Source organism: Lichenostomus cassidix, chromosome Z (genome assembly GCF_008360975.1).
Source record: "Lichenostomus cassidix isolate B80296 chromosome Z, HeHo_3.0, whole genome shotgun sequence".
Classification (NCBI taxonomy): Eukaryota; Metazoa; Chordata; class Aves; order Passeriformes; family Meliphagidae; genus Lichenostomus; species Lichenostomus cassidix.
Genome location: NC_139511.1, coordinates 47,566,161 through 47,580,935, shown reverse-complemented (window position 1 = coordinate 47,580,935; position 14,775 = coordinate 47,566,161). Strand labels below are relative to the sequence as shown.

At 36.2% G+C, this 14,775-nt stretch overlaps 1 protein-coding gene across 10 annotated transcripts in view; it reads left to right on the top strand.

Annotated features, from left to right (window-relative positions):
* JAK2 (Janus kinase 2) overlaps positions 1 to 14,775 on the top strand; it is an 82,893-nt gene that overhangs the window by 50,363 nt on the left and 17,755 nt on the right. For all 10 annotated transcript variants that reach the window (XM_085042845.1, XM_085042842.1, XM_085042841.1 and 7 more), the window contains 11 exons: positions 80 to 225; positions 1,626 to 1,947; positions 3,464 to 3,583; positions 5,877 to 6,034; positions 6,729 to 6,840; positions 8,484 to 8,670; positions 8,997 to 9,124; positions 9,628 to 9,762; positions 11,257 to 11,344; positions 13,371 to 13,498; positions 14,271 to 14,409. In XM_085042845.1, coding sequence (XP_084898971.1) covers positions 80 to 225; positions 1,626 to 1,947; positions 3,464 to 3,583; positions 5,877 to 6,034; positions 6,729 to 6,840; positions 8,484 to 8,670; positions 8,997 to 9,124; positions 9,628 to 9,762; positions 11,257 to 11,344; positions 13,371 to 13,498; positions 14,271 to 14,409 — 1,663 coding nt within the window. The remainder of the gene's footprint in view (positions 1 to 79; positions 226 to 1,625; positions 1,948 to 3,463; positions 3,584 to 5,876; positions 6,035 to 6,728; positions 6,841 to 8,483; positions 8,671 to 8,996; positions 9,125 to 9,627; positions 9,763 to 11,256; positions 11,345 to 13,370; positions 13,499 to 14,270; positions 14,410 to 14,775) is intronic.

The following is a 14,775-nucleotide window of genomic DNA, read 5'->3' as shown; positions in this document are numbered from 1 at the left end:
AACAATTGCACCCCAAACCCCTTTTCTTGATAAGCAGCAATGCTAGAATTTTCATTTGATTTCTTGCATTTTTTCTCAGTGGCGAGCTGATTTTTTGGATGGATGGGTACAGATGCCTGTTACTCACGAAACACAAGAAGAATGCCTTGGAATGGCTGTTCTAGATATGATGAGAGTGGCCAAAGAAAAGGACCAAACCCCAATGGCTATTTACAATTCAGTCAGGTGATTCCATAATTTGTAACTGTTTCATATCTATTGAAACATCTCTCTGATACCTAAACCTAGTACTTTTGCATGTTACTCTCTGGGAGGAGGTGTTCAGCTGTTGGCAGTTGATGTATTCTAGTTGATGTATTTCTTATCCGGTGATAAGAAAGCAAGCAAATGGTTACAAATGTAACGAATGGTTACATAAATCTGTTACATTTATGTAACAAATGGTTACATAAATTTACCGATTGTGTAAACTAGAAATTAATAGAAAATTCCTGTCATGATGGTCATTCATGATTTGGAGACATGGATTTGACTCTCTTAGTGACAGGTAAGGCAGCAGCTTTTTATGTGAGAAAATATGTAAGCAATAATTAGAGGTGAGACACCTTCTGGATGTCATCAGATCCACCTCCCTGTTCCTGTTAGGGCCAACTTCAAAATTAGATGAAGTGACTCAGGGCCTCATCCCGTTAAGTTCAGAAAATGTCCAGATGTGGAGGTTCCACTGTATCTCTGTGCAGCTTTGTCCTGTGCATGACCACAGAAATGGAAGATTTTCTCTGTACCTAGCCAGTCTCCTCTGTGATACTGATAATCTTCTCTTGTCCTTTCATGTTATTAGAAGACAATTAACAGAACATTCTACTTGAGCCTTCTTTTCTCCAGGTTGAATAAATCAAGCTCCCATATGCCTCTTCTCTCATGTCATATGCTCTTAACTATCTTTGGCAGGTCTCTGCTAAACTTTCTTTAGTTTATCAATTCACTTGGCTGTATCAATCCTATCGGTTTCTACTCCCACTGAGTTAATTCTATCCCTGCTTGCTACTTAGTAGTTGATGTTGTCTGTGAATGAAACCTAGCAGAAGTTCAAAACAGAACGAGGCCAGCTCCTTGCAGGTAATAACTGCAGCTCTGTTGCCTCTTGATACAGACCATGGATTGTGAGATAGGAACTTCAGTAAGAGCCAACCATGGTGTTGTATTCTACCACCTGTATTTTCAGCAAGGAAATCTGTCCTTTATCCATGTAGCTGCCGTGCAGTATCCTCTTCACAACTTCTATACTTAACAAAGTAATTGTGTACCTTCAATTGCCTTACGTCAAAACTTAACTAATGAAAAAGCAGACATATTTCAATTTATGGAAAATGCATTATAGAATATATGTTGCAATTGGTTGAGGAGAAAAATGGAAAATGGAAGAAGACAGGGAGCTGTATTTGAAAAAAACAAACTACAGATTTAGGAAAGGATCTTTGTTATCCTACAGTTGAAAAAATAAGGGTACATTTAGAGGAGAAGGTATTTTCAATGTTGACTTGTTTAGCACAGAGCTAAGTATCTTTGCTGGATTTAATGGATAAAATCTGTAGCTTTTTTTTTTTCTGATTATGTATTCACAGCTACAAAATGTTTTTACCTAAGTGTGTGCGAGCAAAAATCCAAGACTACCACATTTTGACACGAAAAAGAATAAGGTACAGGTTCCGCAAATTTATACAACAGTTTGGCCAATGCAAAGCCACTGCCAGAAACTTGAAACTTAAGTATCTCATAAATCTGGAAACCCTTCAGCCGGCCTTCTATTCAGAGGTTTTTGAAGTAAAAGAACCTGGCAGAGGTCCTTCTGGAGAGGAAAGTTTTGCAACCATTGTAATAACTGGAAATGGTGGAATTCAGTGTTCAAGGGGAAAACTTAAAGACTGTGAGACACTTGGAGAGCAGGTAATTTTAAAAATTATTTTAGTAACTGTTGAGTTTGTTGTGGAACAGAGTAATAAGCTTATTTTAGAAGTTCTGATTTACCTCAAGCAAATTTGGTAGGTAAATTTTACTTCACAATAATGATATAATTTCCATATGGCCAAGGATCACAGAAATTTATTTACTTAAACAGTGCAAGATACTGTATTATTTTTTATTTATTGGTATTAAATTGTGTGTGTGATTTCCCATCACGACTATTCATAATGCTGAGTTTATCCAAACCTGATAGAAACTCAAAGCAGTATACGTAGTGAGAATTTTCCAAACATAGAAGTAAAGGCAAAGTGGAGCACTTGTGAGATTTTCAAAATAATTTTATCTGTTCAGTGCTTTTGATTCATAATATATAGCAGTCAAGACCAAACTACAAAAAATTGCATTTTTACAATGTGTAATAATTTGTAAAAATGTTAGATGCTGATGTTTTTTTTCAATACTTAGTAAAAAATAAATCTGATTAGGTGCCCATATTTTTTGAAGTGTGGTGTTCTTAGAATATTTGTAGATTCACAGTTACCTCGTTCATAGTTACTATGTATCAGCCCTCTGCCTTCCCTAATTTTCCTGTAAGTGCCAGCTGCTCTGGCTGGAGCTATCAGAAATGTCAGATTTTGCAATTTCTAGTTTTAGGTGTACAAAATTTGTGCATACCATGCTATTTGGGCTTGGCAGCCAAGCCTTTAGTATGAGGGAATCATATTTTTTATAAAGATTGCTAAATTATTTTTTCATAATTAAAAGTATCATTCCATTACTGACAGACACTGCATGTATTTTCACTGGTACGGGGTTGGTTTTGAAATCAGAGTGAATAAATAGGGCTGCTTGTAAACATGATCATAACTTGTGTCAGTAAACTTTACTGAGGAATTGTCATTTAGGTACTGAATTGAAACATAATTTTTATTTATTTGCATGTAATGACATATGTGGGGTAGATTGTGGAGAAATTGGTTTTGCAAGTTCACGTTTTCAACAGCCAGATGAACAAATAGGTGGGACTGAGAGGACAGTGTTCTCTTACAGTCTTTCTTCATTCCTGCTACAGATTTTGCAGCTTGTATCACTCTGAATGAGGTCGTGACATTTTGTATTGTTAACAGGCTTTCTAAACCTGTTTAATCAGGATGCCAATAATAAGCTCACAAAAAAAGCCCTCTCAAAAAATTAATCTAAAAATTCAGTTGTTCACAAAATACTACACAGCAAAGAAATATCTACAATTATAAAAACCCAAAGCCGTTTGTGGATGTTTTTGTTCTCCTGGATTTCTGTCCTTTAATTTATGTTCCTAGTGATTATTCCATAAACAAAAAAATCCTGTATTTGCTTGTAGTGGCATTTTTAAGGTTTTATAATCCTGTTTGTTGCTAGCTTATGAGTTTGGAGCTGTAGGAATCCCAATGTTGCATATAGGTGAGGCTTTTTAATTGCCATTTGTATTATTACTGAAATTATATAATACTTGTTGCAGGATTTACAGACATACTGTGATTTTCCTGATATCATTGATGTCAGCATTAAACAAGCAAGCCAAGAAGGCTCCAGTGAGAGGAGAATTGTCACCATTCACAAACAAGACAGCAAGAATCTGGTCTGTGTACTTTGGTTGCTGTTCTTCCAAGTAGATATTGCTTTGAGCAGGCTGTGTGATTGCTGTATGCATACTATTGTATAATCCATGACCATGTTTATTAAGCATGAGATAAAGCTAAACACATGGCAGTGTAAGTGGTATATCAGAGCACTAAAGGTCTTCTGCATTCAAAGCTGTGTGCTTGGAATGAAATAGAAACAGACATTTATATCTGAGGGAAATTTCTGGTACACAGATTGGTTCTTTTGTTTATTAGTCTTAAACCTGAATCCATGGTTTCAGTTCTCAAGTGTGCTGTTTCCATGGTATCCTGATAAGCTGCCTGCTAGAGACCAGCACATTGAAAAAGGCTTCAAAATGCTCTGAAGCAATGATGATACAAAATAAGTATCAGGACAAAATTAATGTCATTGCTTTTAATGTTTATAATTCTTTGAAGAAGATCTTAAGAAATTATTTTATACACAGATGTGAAAAGCATTTTGCTTGAACTCCAACCTTGCACTTGCGTCAGGCTTTCTAGCAGGTGTAAATGTCACAGAGCTGTGGGGTGGGCTGACCCTGGCTGGCCCACCAAAGCTGCTCTAATCATTCCCCATTTCAGCTGGACAGGCGAGAGAAAATAAAATGAAAGGCTTGTGGGTCAAGACAAAGGACAGAGATCACTCACTGATTACCATCATGGACAAAACAGACTTGACTCAGGGAAATTAATTGAATTTGTTGCCAATCAATTCAGAGTAGGGTAGTGAGAATAAAAAATCTTAAACATTTTCCCACCACCCCTCACTTCTTCATGGGCCAACTTTATTCCTGATTCTCTACCTCCTTCCCCTCAGCAGTGCAGAGGATTGGGAATGGGAGGTATGGTCAGTTCATCACATGTTGTCTTTACCTCTCAGTCCTCCTTACACTTGTTCCCTGCTCCTGCAAAGGATCCCTCCCATGGAGGACAGTCCTCCATGAACTTCAATGTGAATTGTTTCCACAGGCTGCAGTTCTTCATGAACTTCTCCAGTATTGGTCCCCTCTGTGAGGTGCAGCTCTCCAGGAACAGACTGCTCCACGGCTCCATAGTGGCCCATGGGGCCACAGGTCCTGCCAACAAGTGTGTTTCAGTGTAGGTTTCCCATGGGGTGACAATCTCCATGAGGAATGTCCCCCCTGCTGCAACGTGAGGTTCTTCACAGGCTGTAGGGGGGTGATCTCTGCTCCACCATGGACCTCCATGGGCTGCAGAGGCACAGTTCCCTCACCATGGTCTGCACCACAGGCTGCAGTTGTTTCCAGGTGCTCTTAAAAAGGAGTTTGAAGACTCCAAATTCTTGACACTTACTCAGAAATACCAGCTTTTTTATTGCTCTCTAACAAAGAACTTGCCAAAGAATTGTGTTCAGCTACTGTGTCCCCAGCATCACAGGCAAACACGTACTAAAGCCTATTCCGTTGTGTTGCACTACTGAATAAAATCGAGTTTGACTCAGAAAATGTTCCTCTATTTTCGTTTTATTTGCAGCAATAAATATGTTGTTGCAGATGGATTTAGTTTTGCCCTGCTTTTATGTGTTCTGCATCTTGTGCATAAGACCTTTCTGACACCCATTTTCCTTTGACCACATTCTTCTCCCTGCTTCTATCCAGTGCACCACTGTTCATAGTAGTGAAAGCTCGGCTTCTATCTATGATCCAGCTCATCATGGCAGTTTTTGCTGACGAGTAGTTAAGTTTTTAGGCAGATACTTTATTTTTCTTTGCTACTTGAAGGCAGCCATATAAATCTTTGATAAGTGAAGGCTTTATTTTAGGAGAAAGAGCAATGCAGTAGGTATCTGCATGCTAAGTTGTATCTACTCAGTTTTTCCCTTTCAAATGTTCACTTATATCAGCGTTCCTTTGCTGTTTCACATATTTGGAGTAAGGGGTTTTTTATGGCAGATTTAATTGAATCATGGAATGGTTGGAGTTGAGAGGGACTTTAAAAATCATCTTGTTCCAGCTCCCCTGCCATGGGCTGGGACACAGTCCATTAGAGCAGATTGCTCAAAGCCCCTTCCAGGGATAGGGCATCCACAGCTTCTCTGTTTGGTTTGGTTTGGGTTTGGTTGCAAACATTGAAGATTGCTATCAAGTTTTTAATGACAACAAGAAGGTAGAACATCAGTTAAAAACTGCTTTTATTCACATCTTTAATGTGCACATACATGCATATCTTTTATAGCATGAGTATATCCAGGAATCTTCTGTTGTGTATTACAAATTTAAATTCTCTCTCTCCCCCACAATTGAACAGGAGGCTGAATTTCAGTCATTAAGAGAAGCTCTCTCCTTTGTATCATTAATTGATGGATATTACAGACTAACAGCAGATGCCCATCATTATCTCTGTAAAGAAGTAGCGCCACCGTCAGTCCTTGAAAATATCCAAAGCAACTGTCATGGACCAATTTTGTAAGTGTTTTTTAATACTATAACAATGTGATACTATTTTTGGAAGGTGAGTTTAGTTGTCCTGGAACTGGGGTCGGCATCTTAAAATATTTTTATTGCATTTATGTAACATAAACTGCTTTATATTTTTCCTCTTATTTTTCACTTTGTAAAATACAGTGCCTTCTTGACTTGTTATGAAAGTGGAAAGATCATTCCTTGATATGGATAGAAATTTTCAGTTAGCAGGGCTTCTTTAAGAGGAAATTCGTTCTTACAATAACAAATGTTATATTTCAGCTCTTCTTTCTTGTTTAGCCATTTTCCTACTTAAACCCACCTTTTTCACCCACACAAATATTTTGTTAATTTTAGTGTATTTGTTAGGCAATTTTATTATAGCTTCTTTCGTAATGCGTGTTGAAAATCATATCATAAGCTGTGGGGAATATACTTTTTTAGCCCCTAACATTTTTTATTGAATAAATAATTGTGATGGTTTAGTATTAAAAACTTCTGATATACACCTCTCTACATAAGCAACCACCGTATATATTGGAAAATAAAGGGGCAAAGAGATTGCCTTAAAGCTGCACAAAATTCAAAGTTTGAATTGTTGTTATATTAGGTATCTGTTAAAATTGCTCATTAGCCAACCTCTGATATTCCTGAGTTAAAAAGTTATGCAACATTGAACATTTTCTTTTTACCGTAGCATGGACTTTGCTATCAGTAAACTGAAGAAAGCGGGTAATCAGACTGGTTTCTATGTCCTTCGCTGCAGTCCTAAGGATTTTAAAAAATACTTCCTTACCTTTGCTATAGAGGTTTGTATTCTGTCTTAGTGCCTATTTAATTTTTATTGTCTTATAACAATGAGCCTGGGATCTTTAGTGAATTATTCCGAATTTCCCCTCCTGAATGTTTGATGTGTATATTCCATAGCTGCTTTTGTCAGACTGGCCAGCTTTCAGGGTCTTGTAAGAAACATCAAAGTGCCTGTTGGTAAAGAATTGCTAATGCACATACCACATGCCTAGGAGACCGAGACAGCCAAGGGAAGAGAGCTTAAGAGTTCTGGAGATGGTGACATAGGTCTTGAGACTGCAGTAAATGTTTGGGAGATGGAGCAATTTGAAGGGTTTTCTATTTTTTAAAGTTTGGGGGTTTCTTGCTGAGCTCTTTCTGTGGGTTTTCCACACACCTCCTCCCCCCTCACAAGTGGGGCTTCATTAGATGAGTGTACAGTCCTTGACAATCTGAGAGTGCCTCTCCTTCACAGATTCCTCTGTGTTTGCATCCTGTCCCCATCCCCAGTGCTGGGCCAGCCATGGTATTTGGCAGCTATTACATCAACACAAATCTCTTGGTTATGTATGGTGTTAGCAAGAGAGAAAGCCACCCTGGAAATGCATATGGTTCTCACACAGAGAACCAGGTGTACCTCTTCTCTGTGACATTGCAGCTAGTGATAATACAGTGCTTTAGTATTGCTGTTAAATAATTGCATGATCTTGTTTCTCCTTAATTACGTTAGCAGAGCTACCTTTGTGTTTTTAGCTAGGGAATGTAATACATGGGTTTTCCTGCCGATACGCAGCAAGCTAGCAAATTTGCCAGTACTGTCAGAGATAGGTACATCTCTGAAAACTACCGAATAATACTGATGTGGAAATGCAGAAAATGTTATATCCAGTCAATGAAGTGTGTTTGACAGGGAAATTCGTAGACAAGATCAGTTCCTCAGCAAGCTTAGAGTGGCAAAGTTAAGAGTCAAGCTTCTGAGAGAAGACTACCATTAAGTGACTTCACCGCAATTATTCCTTCCTTTTTGTGAGTCTTGTGCAAGTCGTTCAAATGCTTTTTATATTCAGAATCTGTTGGAACATTTGCTGCAATATTGAGATACGGGACCATGAAAGCACTATTAAAAGCTCATCTTGTTTAAAAATGTTTATTGGTATCTTTTCAAGACTCATTGTAAAAATAATACAGTGCATATTGAAAATCTGCATTAGGAAGCAATTTCTTAGAATTGTACTGGAGATGACAGGAAAACAGAACTACAGCTGAGATCTCCAAATGCCTGCCAAATGAACATGGATTGTAAGCATTAGGGCTATTGCTTCCAACGAAATTTTGTTTTGATGAAACCTCATGTCAGGGTGAACAAGCTTTCATTAATAGCTCTGAAGGATTTTTCCTAGGATCCATTATCTGTTTTCTCAGCTCTGTCTTTTCTGATTTCATTAACATTTGTTTTTCTCTAGCATCAACATGCTAGTTCCAGTGATGGGAGTAGAGTCATGCTTTCTCAGAATCAATATTACATAATGAGAGCAAAATAACAAATTATGGTCATATTTTCCTGAAGCATCCTTTCTTTAATTAAGAGTGTACTATACATTTAATAAGCTTTCAAATAATAAATGCTAATAAATTTCATTTTTAATGGAAAAAATTTCTGCAGCGGGACAGTACTACAGATTATAAGCACTGCTTAATTACGAAGAATGAGAATGGAGAATATAACCTTAGTGGAACGAAGAGAAGTTTCAGTAATCTTAAGGATCTCTTGACCTGTTACCAGACAGAAACTGTCCGTTCAGACAGCATAATTTTCCAGTTCATCAAATGCTGTCCTCCGAAACCAAAAGGTAAGAGAAAGATTATTTCTAAGCAGAAGGTTTTCTAACTTCTAGATTAAAGACTTAAAAATAAGTTAATACTAACTTATGCTTCTCAGGTGGATACATGATACATGAACCTAGATGTTTTTGCTGATTAGAAAATATCAGACTTTGATTTGAATTAAATACTGTGTGGACTTTTAAGTAAACTGATCTCAATGTGATACCCTGTTTGTGTTGAATTAGCGGGCTCTCATTAGGGGGCTCATTAATATGTATTCTGAAATATAATTAGTTTAGTTTTATATTTTACGAATTTACTGTGGTTTTTCGTTCCCTCTTTCTTCTCCCAGATAAATCAAATCTCCTAGTCTTCAGAAGCAATAGTGTTTCTGATGTACCTTCATCACCTACACTACAGAGACACAATAATGTCAATCAGATGGTCTTTCACAAAATCCGTAATGAAGACTTGATATTTGTAAGTCCATTAATTGCTTTTTCCACTGCAGATGTTTGGTTTAATATGCACCAAGTTTTAAAAACCTCAGTATGTGTTTAAAAGAATCTTATCTGAGGTAGGAGATTTTGCTGTAATCTTTCCTTAGCATTGTGGGGAAAAAAATCATTTTCCAGTAATGCCAATAATTACTTTTTTATAATTAAGTGTCCTTTTGACTGCAATAGCAGTTGTTTGCTTGTAGAGATGTCTAAATATATGTTTAATGGTATTCCTTCCTCTCTGGTTCTTGCAGCAAGTTATTTTCTGAGATCAGTGAGCAAATAAATTACAAGCAATAAAAAACAAGCAAAACTTTAGGATGTTTCTTCTATAGTTGCTTCCTTTTCCTCAGTTGAACTTTACAGCCAACACACCTCTAAAGATTTGTAGATGCTTATGCAGGTATTTTTTGGTAAAATATCTTTCTTAAAACAGGTATTTTTCTTTCTTTTTTTTCTATCTGTATCCTTCCTTCCTTTTAGGAGGAGAGTCTTGGACAGGGCACATTTACTAAGATTTTCAAAGGTGTAAGGAAAGAAGTGGGGGACTATGGTCAGCTCCATCAAACTGAAGTTCTTCTAAAGGTGCTGGATAAAGTCCATCGAAATTACTCTGAGGTTAGTGTGATTGTTTGCTGCTGTGTAACACTTGCCCATGCTATGTTGAGCATTGCTTTTCTAACAATAAATTAGTATTTGTCATATGGTAAAGGGTTGGATGTTTAAGCAAGCTCATGCTTGGACTTGTGACACTGGGAATACAGATTTGAGACTGGCTTTGGGAAGTACGCCTATGTACTTTATTTCCTCTCTCCCCACCACGTGTCAGAGAATTCGGAGCTACCCACTGAGAACAGGAGAACAGTTCATTTATGCAGTTAAAGTACCACAGGAGAGGTGGTATGGCCACGGGATTATCTTAACCAGTAAATTCATTGTATACAGACATTTTCCATGTATGGAAAAACACTTCCTCTGGGTAGACTGTCTTCAGATGCTCCAGTAAAATAAAGTAATAAATCAGAAGTATATATGTATGAGAAAAACTTGTCATACATGGATTTACCCATTATCACTTTATATACTGCTTACTGTTTATTTGATAATGTAATTTATTCAAATTTCTCATTATCTAGATATGTTTACAGCAAACCAAGAGAACCAGTACACTATTTAATGAACTGATTTTAAATTATTTAAGACAAATCTGTATGAAAATGTACATCAAAAAAGACATTTGAGATGGCTGGTAATCATAAACCGTGTAGGCATACACTTTGGACTATTGAAAACAGTAACAATAGCAAAAAATTATAATTTTAATGAGATGGGTAATATGTTTATATTCTAAATGTAAGTATTAATCAGTTACTAAAAGCTCAGATTATAGAAATAAAAGTAGAGTTACCTGAAGGAAAATGTTATTTTCACCTTGCTTTGTTGGGTGAGTAATCAGTACACAAGCAAGTGTAGGTGGAGATGCCAAGTGTAGGTGGAGAAGGGAATAAAAAGTGAAGAAAGAAAGAATAGCATTTGAAATGTTCCTGACGGAGTTGGAAAAGGTCTTGCAGTAATGGATGAATTATATAATACTTTTTGTCTTTTAATTTTATAATGGGCTACAAAGAAATAAATTGGAAACAATAATGCATTATGAGAATAAGTTAGAAAGTGAATAGTGTATGATGAGTTTGTCTTCAGTTTATTTTACATAGTTAATTGACACGAAACAAAGATTACTTTTAAAAAGTTGAGATGCACCTTCCTGCAGAAAAGAAATAATTGTTAACCTATCTGACATGTGGACTATCAGTTATTTAGAAAAAGAAAATTAGGAAAAACCCTCCAGGATTTTTAGAAAATTTTCAGAAATTTCCAGAAAATTAGGAAAAACCCTCCAACAAAAAAAACTGAAACAAAAAAACCCAAACAACAAACAGTTGCCAAACACAAATCAATAACAAAACACATAAAATATATTACATGAGGTCTTTGCAATGAGATGAAAGTTGAAATATTTTTAAAAATGGTTATAGTTTTAGTAAATTTATTAGAATTGTGTGGCTTTGTTTTCACTGATATATTTTTTCTCAATCACTTCCTTCCAAAAAGTCGTTTTTTGAAGCAGCAAGTATGATGAGCCAGCTTTCTTACAAACATTTGGTGTTAAATTATGGAGTCTGTGTCTGTGGAGAAGAGAGTAAGTAGAAATTAATTATCTTTGTGTAGTGAATTTTATACATCTCTTATTAGAGTTTGACACTGGTGTTGGGTAAAGCCAGGGAAAAAACAAATAAAACAAAGCAAGTTCACACACCAGCTGGACAGCCAATACATGTTCACATTGCAGTACTATTAGTCTTGGTATCTGAGAACTAGTTAATAGTAGAAACAAAGAAAAGGGGAAAATTGTTTAAAATACAGTCAGTGTGAATAGTAACCTCTGTCAATGACTCAGTCATGTCTGTTCTATCTGAGATCACTTTTGCTGTGCCTCTGAAATGAGGTTTTGAAATGCCAGAAAAATTGCACCCCTACATTGTATCAGCTGTGGTTAGCTAGAAAGGGAGGCAAATGTGCTACTCAGAAAAATCTTCATTTACTGTGATTAAAAACAGTAACTGCCACCTATTTCCACATGTGCTGATGTTATGAGCACAAATACAACTTTAGGAAGTTTAGTTTAGAGGTCCCTTTCTGAAAACATGGGGTCCTGTTCAACAAATACAGTACAAAATTTTAGCAGCAGTAAAATCTTTGCATTGTCTGCAAAAGTTGAGTGTCTTTTCAGTTTGGCTTACTGATTTGTGACTAGGTATTGGTAAGATTTTTTAAGGACACCTGAATTACATTTATACCATCTTGTAATGAAATCTTAATTTTGGGTGGTTATCAGATGCTAATATATATTGTCTTCAAATATGCACTGCTGGATCTCACTTTGACAGTTTTTCCTCTGTCTTGCCCTAAACCTTTTTTTTTCAGTGATTAGAAATTTGTATGAAAGGAAGCATTTTAATATAATACATAGAAACTGTATAAGCATATCATGGAGATGGTTACCTTCATTAGGGAAAAAGAATTTCTAAAAGAGAGGGTGCATTTTCTATCAGAAATTCCCTCTTTTAGGAGGCTGGAAAAGGCACAGTACTATATTTGGCCAAGAACTTGTGCCAGCTTTGCAAAACAACCACATGGGATTTTTTCTATTTTATTCATTGTACCACACACAGGGACTAACTATATATAAAATTTCAGGTGGATCAAGTTTATAATTGAAAAAAATGGTTGAAAGAGGTACATGGTTACTTATTTCACCATTAGATCACAGCTGTCCTCTAGAAGTAGTTCTCTTTCTGAAGGCAGGAGACTTAGTACAGCTTAATGAGACACAGTTACTAAGAAACAGGAAGAGCAGTTGTTAATGATTCTGTGGTTTACCCACTTGATGTACAGATTTCATAAAAATTGTTTCACCTAATTGCAAAAAAAAGAAAAAAGAAAAAGGAGTTTGCTGTCTGTAAAATGAATTTGTTAAAAAATTTGTTTATTTGTTACAGCCAAATATAATACCAGTAGTTTCCAGTGTGAGCATCTTCTTGCAGCTGAAGGCAAGGGTTCAGTCATGCAGTTTGAAATTGTTGTGTTGAAAGTAATAAAGACAGCAGTTCTTGTTTCTGAAGTTATTTGCTAGATGGCTGTGTGAAGGCATGTGTCATATATATACACACATTTTTAGGGCAAATACTTGTCTGTTTTCAAGAAAAGCATCTTTTTCCAATAAAGCATTGCATTTTTCAGTAAGAATATGGATTGGAAACAAGTGTGAAGTGAATGACTTGAATATTATTCAACTCACTACATTGATAGTGCTGTACACTACTATGCTTTATCAGCAGTTACATTATCGTGCCTTTCAGGTGAAGGGAGAACGATACTCACTGGGTTTTACCTAAGCTGTAAAAGCTTAAATCTAAATAATTACACCTAAAAGATTAAATCTAGTAACTTTGCATTTTGAGAAGAAAGGTGAACTTCCACACCCTGAGGAAGTATACAGAGTATTTGTGGCAGTACTCAGATACTACAGAGGTTGAAATTTACACTTCACCAACAAGATTTCAAAAAAAGAATAGTACTAGAGTAATGAATCTGTCCTGAAATGTCATTATTTGTTGTTGGTTTTAATTATTTTAATTGTTACTCTCTTTATTATTATGAATCAGACATCCTTGTACAAGAATTTGTAAAATTTGGATCCTTGGACACATATTTGAAAAAGAACAAAAATAGTATCAATATTTTGTGGAAGCTGGAAGTAGCCAAACAGCTGGCATTAGCCATGCATTTTCTGGTAAGTGGCTCAATTTTGTTAATAGCTGAATTCAAATGGTTCAGAGTAATGCATGTAGAAAGGATGAGCTATTACCTGAATTCTTGGAACTCTGGAGAGTGTTTTGATAGTAGGTTGGGCATATACCAGCTATTTAGTAGATAGCCAGAGGCAGACTTTGTATCTTGCATGAGGTGTAGTTGAATGTCCCATTCTTTTTTAATCCTGTATGTTTTAGCATGAAATATAAACGTTTCCAATGCTTTTCCCCCACCTCCCCTACAAATCAATCCTTTCTGGACTTCCCACCTCATCTCATGATTCTGAGCAAAAACTACTTCCTGGTGGGGTTAATACTTAACCACTGGGAGGGGAAAATACTGTACTGTACACACTGCTGGTACATTCTTTTGGGGCATTAGGTCTCAATATTGCAGTCTTTCTAGTTCAACATAAAGGCCATTATTCAAAACACAGTATGTGACTAGGTAAGTCTTTCCTTCAACAGAGTTTAAATAGTCTTACTTTAATTTTAAATGGAAAGATGAGTATTCTTCTGAGTTAACACACATCTAATTGTTTCAAGCTTGAAACTTTAGGTAGATAATGATGACTGGCTGAAAACTAACTTTGAGAGAAACTGATGAAGTGCCTAGTGTTTGATCAGCTTAGTCTCTGATCATTATTTTATTTGCTGATGTTTCCCTCATGCTGTACAATGTTTGATTTTAAATTTCTCTTCAACAGTAGAACTTATTTTGTCAGTATGTAAAAGATACATTTCTGTTTATAGGAGGATAAAGGCCTTGTTCATGGGAATGTCTGTGCAAAAAACATCTTGCTTATCAGAGAGGAAGACAGGAAGTCTGGAAACCTTCCATTTATAAAGCTAAGTGATCCTGGCATCAGTATTACAGTTTTGCCAAGAGATAGTAAGTCTTTGCATCACCTTTCTTGTTCAGTGCTTCTGACTTGAAAAATAAGTTTGGGGTTGGGGTTTTTTTCTGACCACCATCTAAAATAATTTTGTAGTAGTAAGTTCCTTGATCTATCTGTCATTTTATAACAATCTCCACAGTCCTAGCCAAGCCGTGAATCTTCTTTATCAGTAAATAGCTACAGGAAATAAAGCCACAATGCTCCATAGTGTGAGCTTCTTTTCCCTTATTCTTATTTTCAACTTCTTCTCGTTGGTACTACTATTGTTACATTATAAATGTATAGTATAGTTTGTTGCATTTGCACATAGCTGCTGAATTTAGTGTCCTGTAATTGATCCAGGATTTCATGGCTTGCGG